Source organism: Chenopodium album, chromosome 23 (genome assembly GCF_948465745.1).
Source record: "Chenopodium album chromosome 23, dcCheAlbu1.1, whole genome shotgun sequence".
Lineage (NCBI taxonomy): Eukaryota > Viridiplantae > Streptophyta > Magnoliopsida > Caryophyllales > Amaranthaceae > Chenopodium > Chenopodium album.
Window position 1 is genome coordinate 30604188 of NC_137856.1, and position 8722 is coordinate 30612909.

At 34.7% G+C, this 8722-nt stretch overlaps 1 protein-coding gene across 2 annotated transcripts; it reads left to right on the top strand.

Moving 5' to 3' along the window:
- Positions 1-4930: 4930 nt before the first annotated feature.
- LOC145609051 (uncharacterized) lies at positions 4931-8414 on the top strand. 2 transcript variants are annotated; one of them, XM_081664622.1, is made up of 11 exons: positions 4931-5090; positions 5184-5334; positions 5646-5782; positions 5858-6060; positions 6141-6461; positions 6542-6600; positions 6728-6764; positions 6859-6930; positions 7039-7189; positions 7366-7509; positions 7594-8414. In XM_081664622.1, exons 2-11 carry the CDS (start codon positions 5211-5213, stop codon positions 7999-8001), a joined length of 1656 nt encoding a protein of 551 aa, XP_081520748.1. In that variant the 5' UTR covers positions 4931-5090; positions 5184-5210; the 3' UTR covers positions 8002-8414. The 2 variants fall into 2 exon arrangements, with proteins under 2 accessions (XP_081520748.1, XP_081520747.1); XM_081664621.1 differs by having other exon boundaries at positions 5189-5334.
- The last annotated feature ends 308 nt before the right edge of the window (positions 8415-8722 follow it).

The following is an 8722-nucleotide window of genomic DNA, read 5'->3' on the forward strand; positions in this document are numbered from 1 at the left end:
TAGTCCTTAATACACTCACACACCATAAGAGCACTTACTACACTGAAAGTAGGTAGTTTATTCAAACTAATAACAAAAAATGAAGAGAAATCGTTTCTTTCAAATAGTTATGGTTTTTGTGTTTTCAAACTAATATTATATGGGTATTTGATTTAAGCATATGCTAAATATGGAGTAGTTTTATCTTTCTTGATGTTTTCGATGTACACTTTTGAGTAACACTACTATTTGTAATTACATACAATTTGTAACGGGTTATGGAGTAATATTTCAAAATTACTACATGTTAGGATTAATGTAACAAGATCGCAGATAAGTAAGGCATATTAGTTATTCTATATACATTTATGAATGCTCGTGAACAAACTTTAATTTCATTTAAATTTAACATGTCATTCCACCAAAAACTATTTTTTCAAGCATGTACTTGTACCATTTGATCACATAAGTGCAAGAAATAACTTTATTAAGGTTTCTTCAAAAAAAAAAAAAAAAAAAAGGTACAACTAGTTATACAATAAAGATTATCGACCAAGGGGGATTGTAAGTGAAAATTGGTTAAATAAAGGTATTGGGAAAAAAAGGCCTAAAATAGGATTTCTAGAAATATAGTAAAGTAGTCAACTCATTATCTTATTCTCTCCTAGAACATCCCACAAATATAGGATTAACTAGATTTAAGATTTATCCCCTACAAAATATCCATTGATGAAATAGCAAAATATACCTCAAAATTCTTCTAATTGTGTGCCGAAAAAATTGGTAATTCACTTGATCTTTAAGACATTGTTCTAGGAAATTATTATAACTAATGGATTTAATTTATTTTATTTGATAATAACAAATAAAGTAAATAACAATAATAAGGAATAAACACACCCAAAAAAAAAAAAAATGTTGAAAACAAAGAAAAATGTTAAAATTTTGTTTATGGTAGCAATAATGTTGATAATGATTGGCATTGTTGCGGCTAAATGCAAAAATGAGGGTGATGTTTGTTTCTTTGCTCATGGATGTTGTCATCCCTACAAATGTAACAGTGTTATTGCTGGATTATGCCTTGAAGAAGGTAAACGAGATCCTGGAGCTTTTAATTAAACACTATCATTTATGTTCATGTCAAAAAACATAAATAAAATGTATTTAAATTTGTAGTTAAATATTTGTTTTCTACTATTTTGTATGATGAGATATACAAAATAAAAGCACACTACTTTTTAAAAGTGTATGTGTTACCTATATTTTTTTTTTTTTTTTTTGACGGGATGTGTTACCTATATTATTATATTGTGTATAAAATATCGATTATACAATAGGAAAGATATCATTATACAGGGTTGGTAAGACATGGTTGAATCGACAATCAAGCTAAGTTTAATTTTTTCTAGTGAGAAAGATTATACCTTCCACCCTGAAGTTGGAAATTCAATCCCTATTAAAGACACTTTGAGGGTGGGATCCTTTACCCTCCCTCAACTCTCAAAGTGTCTAATCCGCAAATTGAACCAAAAAACCGTAAGGGTTGAGGTTTGGTCAGAATCCTTCTCCTTACCTTAAAAAAATATTTTTTAACAGCTTGAACATGTCCACCCCTGCTTGATGAACGTGACAAATTAACCCTATAACTCTAATTAATTTTCCATCATTATTGTTTTCGATAGATTAGGTGTTTTTTTCATGAGAAGGGTCTTCTAATATTTTATTTTTTATTTATTATTATTATTTTTTTTTCATGTGCACCCAACTACACATTAGTCTCTAATCTCTCTATATAACTCCGGATCCAATTGTTGATTTACTGGCTTAATTCCATCGAGAATATACATTGGATTACAAGATCACCATGACTTATGCACTAAAGCACAAAATGAGATTCAACTTTGATGTGTTTATTGCGTTCATTGATTAATTTACAACAAAAACAAGTGGTAGAAATATTGTGACAGATGCTTGGACATCTAATTTAACTTCGCAACAAATGGAACGAACCATGATGTTTTCGCAAAGAGAAAATAAGCCATATTATGCCTAAAAAAAATAAGGAAAATTTCACACCAATAATCCAACCTTTCACTCATTCTCCCAAAATAATCCAACATTTCGATTAACCTTGAATAATCCTAAGTTTACCTATTATTCTCTCCTAGCAACCCTAGCAGGTCACCTTACCCATTATGACCGGTTACCATCCACGTGACACTTCTTAATTGGCCAATTTTTTTTTTAATTAAAAAAATATAAAAAATAATTGAAATTAAAAAAAAAAAAAAAAATTCTTTCTCCTTTCCCCTTGCTGCCCATTTCTCTCTCCTCTCCCTTCCTCCATTATCACCACCTAAACTACTCACCGTCTCACCACCACCTACAACCACCTCAACCACCTAAACCATTTAAGCCACTCACCACCACCTACAACCACCACGGACTACGGTACAACCACCTCAACACCACCAAAATCACCACTCAACACAACATCCATCAACTACCAAGTATCAACCCACAATTCAACCGCAAACGACGCCCACAACATCAACAATGTACGTCCACGGTCCACAACCCAATTCAGCCCCAAATTAAATTGAGAAATAGAGAGAAGAGAAGGACAATGGTGCGGGTTGGGGTTTCGCGCGATCGATTTTTGGGTAGGTTGGGTTGGGGTTTCGGGTTTTGGGTGGGAAAAGTTTCGGGTTTAGTGGAGGAAAGGTTTCGGGTCTGGGTTTGGTTGTGGTGGGGTAAGTGGTGGCGGAGGTTGTGATGGATGCGGGGAAAGGGAGTGGTGTGTCACTGGTGGCTGGTGGTGGGAGTGGCGGCAAACCAGGGAGGGTTAGGGAGTGGCTGGGGGGAGGTTGTTGGGTGGTGGTGGTGTTTAAAGGATGGTGGGTATCCATCATCCATTGATGTCACTATGTCAGGTCTTGGAACTAAGGAGGAAGAAGGAGGATAGAATAGGAGGAAAAAAAAGGGGAAAAAAAAAAAATCTAATTTAGACTTATTCAGCCGGTTGTAGGTAAAACAGGTTTGTTAGGAGAGAATAATAGGTAAACTTAGGATTATTCAAGGTTAATTTAAAGGTTGGATTATTTTGGGAGAACCATCGAAAGGTTGGATTATTCTTGTGAAATTTTCCAAAAAATAATTGGTCACAATTGGTTGTTTATTTGAGCAAAAGAATTTAGATCTGAACAATCGAAGATAGCATAACATGTGGTAGTAAGCCGGAAAATTTTATAATATTGTAACACTTTAAGTGGCGAATATTGAATTAAAGAGTATGCAAGGAAGGGAAGGAAAGCTTCAAACCTTCGACTTCTACTAACAAATATAACTACTTTAGACTTAACTATTGTAATAGTTTTTTTTATACTTCGTATCTATTTTTTAAATAAAACAACCTAATAGTTGGTCTAGACTTTAACAACACCCGATTAATGGGGTTCATGCTAAATTTAACCGAGAGATAGTTATCTTTGACTAGGTTCACACTTCTCACAAAAAAAAAAGAAAAGAAAAATAAACATTTTAGGTTAGTTTTTGACTTAACGAGCAAGAAAATAGACAAAATTATCAATTATCATACTTGTAATTAGCCCTTAATGTTAGCTGCACTTTTTGACAAACCTCAAAAGTAATACCCAATTTCCATTTAAATACATAAAGTGTTATCCAAAGAAAAATACCCGTAAGACATAATAATTGTCTATGTTAGTCCCCTTTATGTATTAAGTGTTCTCATAAATCCAAACATATACAAGTATCAACCCCAATTAATTGAATATTTAGGTAATCTTACTAGATATAGAAGTTAATAATCTATCTCGTGTTAATTTATTGTGATATATATTCCAATGTAACCCCAAAAAATTAACAAGTCATCTTTAATCTTGAGTATTAAAACATAATTTTTCGAATTGGTTGATCAATAGCAACAGGTTAATGTAAAGATTTTTCCATAAATATAAATTTCACCAATATACATAAGAAAAGAAAATCTTTAAAGTATTGAAAATAACAAATTAAACGCGTTATCTTTAATTATCATCTATAATTTCCTTACACTAATTAATAAAGTTCTTTGAAATGAGCAATCGACCTTATAGCACAAGGTACAAGTCTTACTTTATTATGATAACTAGATATTCCATTCCTATAATCCTATTACAAGTGTAATAATTAGTGGTAATATTTGACAAAAGCTTGCTAAAGTAATCATAGCCCTAATAATCAAAGTATGACTCGGAAGGCTTTGCTTTAGGAGTCCTTTTCACAGCCAAAAGATTAATCACACTTACACATTAATTATACATAATTAACTATTAACAATTACACTTATACTACATCACAAATTAAAGTGTTGTAGTTGAGTCCAAAACCCTCACCTATTGCTTTTTTTTTTTGTTTTCATACATAATTGCACCTAGCTTCAAATCCGATAAAACTTTTTTTTTTTTTGGTTGAAAACTCGAGATTGGATTAGTCTTAAGTGTACTTTCGTATTAACTTTCTGCTAATAATCTTTCGAATTAGTAAAAACTAATCAAATTTAGAAGATAATTTCTGCCTACCTTAACTCTTAAGGTAAATTTAAATTAATCTACATGCTTTTCTTGATTTTAGACATCTTTTTCACCCTTTTTACTTTAACTTTTTTTATTTTTTTAAATGTAATAATTGTTTGGTCAATTAGTGGGGAAATTAGATGAGATGGAAACAAAATATTTGTGCTTTACTTGTCCAGAAGTCATTCTCTGCACTTGATGATTCACTCTTCTTTTCTTCAATTCCCTTTTGTTTTGGGTGGGGAAGAAGGTGTCCTTTATTTTTTGGGATCCTCTAGTTTAAGAACTAGTATGTAGATTAAGCTAAGGAAGAGCTTTTTCTGGTGAAACCGCGCTTTTTACGACGAGTTTAGATAAAAGGCCAACATTCCTTTCTCTTTGAACTAACACTGCTGCTACTTCTTTAAAAAAAAAGTTCCCTTGTTTCTATCTATGCCTTTATAAATCTTGTGTGTAACTTCTGATCATCCTCAAGTACTCTACTCTCTGTTTGTCTCTCTTTCTCTCTGCAGGATTGGCGAACCACGAAAGTTGGTGAGTTTCATCTCTGTATGTACTTGAATAGTTTCATATCTGTATGTACTTGAATAGGTCATCTGAATAAATTGGTGTGCACGATGTTTTAAGGGCAGGTTGACAATCTAGAGGGGGAAGATGGGTACAGCGCAGATGCAGCTTCTGCAAACGAGCTGGGTTGTGTTTGCAATTCTTGCATTGATCAGCAGCTCGAAGTTGGGTGTTTCTGAAGCTCAACTCTTATCGAACAGTAATGAACCAGGTACATGTTGCAGAAATTTTTGCCTTCTATTACTGAAATAACCTGCTGAGAATAATACTTCCACATTAATAAAGAATATGCAAAACATGATATTACAATTTACATGTGTATTTTTTTTTTCTCAAATTCAATCAGCAATAGTATAGAGGAAACAAAAGTAGGAGGCATTGTTTTGTAACAAACATTGTAATAATCAACTGATAGTCATACAATATACAATGGCGCCCCATGCGCCATGGCGGTACTCAAGGGGTGTACATGGTTAGTAATTGATATACTAATTGTTGACCATGATTTACGACTTCACGCAGGAAGTACCTCGGTGCCAACGCTAGATCCCTTCAGCCGTACCACATACAAACCAAAAGATATAGTACGGGTAGATCCACTGGAACAATTCAGCAACTACAGAGGCGGCTATAACATCACAAACATCCATTATTGGAGTGTAAGCCCACCATCTAATAAACTATGTTCATCTATTATAATTATAATATATGTCTAACATAAACTTGTTTTGCAGTCGACTTTATTTACTGGGATATATGGATATGCAATCGGACTGTTATGGCTTATCGCAGGCATTGTGTATGCCATATATCTACTCACAGCTTCTTGCTGTAGAAGTACAAGCAAGAATCAACAGCTGAAAAACAGAACACCATGTCGCAAGCCGTGTTATCTCTTCCCTCTCATTTTCACCACATTTTTTGCTATCCTAGCAATGTAAGCCCTAAAAACATATCCAAATGCATATAATAAGTACATTCCTATGTTGTGTTAATGATATAGAAATATAATTTCAGAATTGCATCTGGGGTGGCTCTAGAAGGAAACATGAGATTTCATTCTGAAGCAAACACAATAATGAGAGTTATAATCCACACTGCAGATCAGGCATCCAATACCATATACAATGCCACAGGACCTATGAGAAAGATTGGTGCAAACTTACAGCAACAAGCAATGGATAGCATTGATGGTGTGGATGGGGCTGAAACTACAGATATGGCTGCTGCAGCTAGCTTCTTGGCTTCAACATCCGACAAGCTCGATTATGCAGCAACTGGCATAAAAAGACAAGCTCAGAAAAACAGGCTCTTAGTAAAGAAGGGTCTGACAATATTGTATGTAATATATTCCTTTGTTTTCTTTAACACAGTCCCTCTCTCGCTCAGTTTTCTTATCCACATGAGCTTGATTGCAGGTATATCCTGACCATCGTCACCATATCCATAAACCTAGCTGCTGTGATAGCTCTTACAGGTAACTGCTTCAGATCAAATAAATACGTAGTTTACAGAAAATAACAGTGTAGAGTCACACTTCGCCGGAAATAGTGTCAAACTTTATTCTTCTAATCATCTGACAATAACTTGTCTTCAATTTGCAGTTTTTGGTATCCTGAGATTTCGACGAAAACTATACATGTAACTACATCAAACCTCTAGAACAACCCATGGTGTTGAAACAACATATTTTGCAATACTAGAAAGTGCTTACTGGTTCCTTAAATTTCTGCAGGCTAGTTGTATTCTGCTGGATTCTTACAGCCCTCTGCTGGCTATTCTTTGGGGCATATTTCTTCCTTGAAAAGTAATTTCCACTCTTCTATTTGATTCTCAAATCTCAATGCCTGTAAGTAAGTGAAGATCCCATATATGTTTAATCTTAAGCAGAGTCAATAATTAAATAACTATTCAGGTTTTCCTCCGACACATGCCAAGCTCTTCAAGACTTCCAACAAAATCCAGACAACAGTAGCTTAAGCTCAATCCTTCCTTGCGATGAATTTCTTTCAGCAAGAACCGCATTCTCCGATGTTGGCATCGGAGTCTATGAAATTGTTGACCAGGTAATACATAATTTACTGAGATGAAACTATAAAATCATTGATGCTCATCACCATTGCATCAAAAAAAAAAATGATGCTCATCACCTTTTTCATAAAATCGAGTAGCACCTGCAATGCCAACTTACCTGTTAAAAATTCAGCTAGACACCATTAATCCTGTGCATATTATATGACAGGTGAACACAAATATCTCTCTTATGAGGAGTTCTTCATTCCCAAGTCTCCAATACATATGCAACCCTTTCTCTGGACCACCTGATTTTACGTATCAACCAGGAAACTGTGCAGCTGACACAATTAAGATAGGAGATATTCCACAGGTATGCCAAGAACTATTAACACCACTCCACAAGAATGCAAATACTTCATTAATTGGTGGGCTAAAATAAACCTTATTTTTGCAGGTGCTGAAGATGTTTACTTGTTCAGACACCAGCGGGACAAGTTGTCAGGGAGGAATCATAACTGGCAGTGTTTACAATGTCATAGAAGCTTACTCAACTTCAATACAAAATCTGCTAAATGCATACCCAGATATGGAGAATCTAGTAGATTGCCAACTCGTAAAACATGCATCCTCAAGGATCCTAGTCAAACACTGCAAGCCATTGAAGAGCTACGCACAGACAACCTGGGTTGCGATGTTGGTACTTTCAGTGGTGATGGTGATCTTGGTCCCAATATGGGCAACTACTGGTTATCATGAACGAAAACATCATTTTGCAGATGGTTCTATACAGCCAAATACCACAGATGCAAGTAATTTGGATCCTGAAGCAGCTAAAGCAACTATTGAACACCAAATCCAGTAGTCTAATTGAGATTCAGCCATTAAGCAAGAACTTCTTAGCAAAGCAAGAGAATTAAGGCTCTGCAATAATATAAGAGTACGAATACAGTAGGGATGCCTGGAAGCAGAAAGCAATACAGGAACTCCTACACATCTTAGACAGGCTAGAAAAACTGGAAAAGTAACCCAGCAGCACCAAAATCTCCAAATAATTATAGACTTATAGTGTTGGAGAGAACTAAAATATACTCCTTACGTCCTTAGCATAGCCTGACAACCAACATTTTTGTTCACGAGAAATGCGCAACAATATTTTTTATAATGATTGTTGATAGATTACAATATGATAATGTACATATAATACTGGGACCAACCCCATGAAAGGAACACAATGTGTTGTAATTGTATTTTGTAACACTATTCAAGAAGCTACACGACTTTTATAGTGAAAATAGTCTGTCAAAGAAGAAAAACAGGAAATTTAAGATAGGCTGTTTTGGGGTGAAGGGGGGGGTAAAGGATAGAAGCCACATCACAATGCATAGTCTGGCGGCAAGAAAAATTAACCCAATTAACTGTGTGGTGCAGTAACGTATGAGGATTAACTATAAAACAACAAAAGGTAAGTAAGAAAGACAGTTTACGGAAGCACAGAAAGAGAAATTGCATTAAAGTGGCTCCAAAGAACATAGCTTATCAGCGACACAAGGACTGTAGAATTATGAGCGCAGAACGAAGCACAC

Excerpts from the sequence above, each read along its gene's own strand:
- LOC145609051 (XM_081664622.1), top strand. The coding sequence starts at position 5,211 with ATGGGTACAGCGCAGATGCAGCTTCTGCAAACGAGCTGGGTTGTGTTT. Across the intron at positions 6,931-7,038 it reads GCATATTTCTTCCTTGAAAA|GTTTTCCTCCGACACATGCC; the intron begins GTAATTTCCACT and ends ATAACTATTCAG. Across the intron at positions 7,510-7,593 it reads AGATAGGAGATATTCCACAG|GTGCTGAAGATGTTTACTTG; the intron begins GTATGCCAAGAA and ends TTATTTTTGCAG.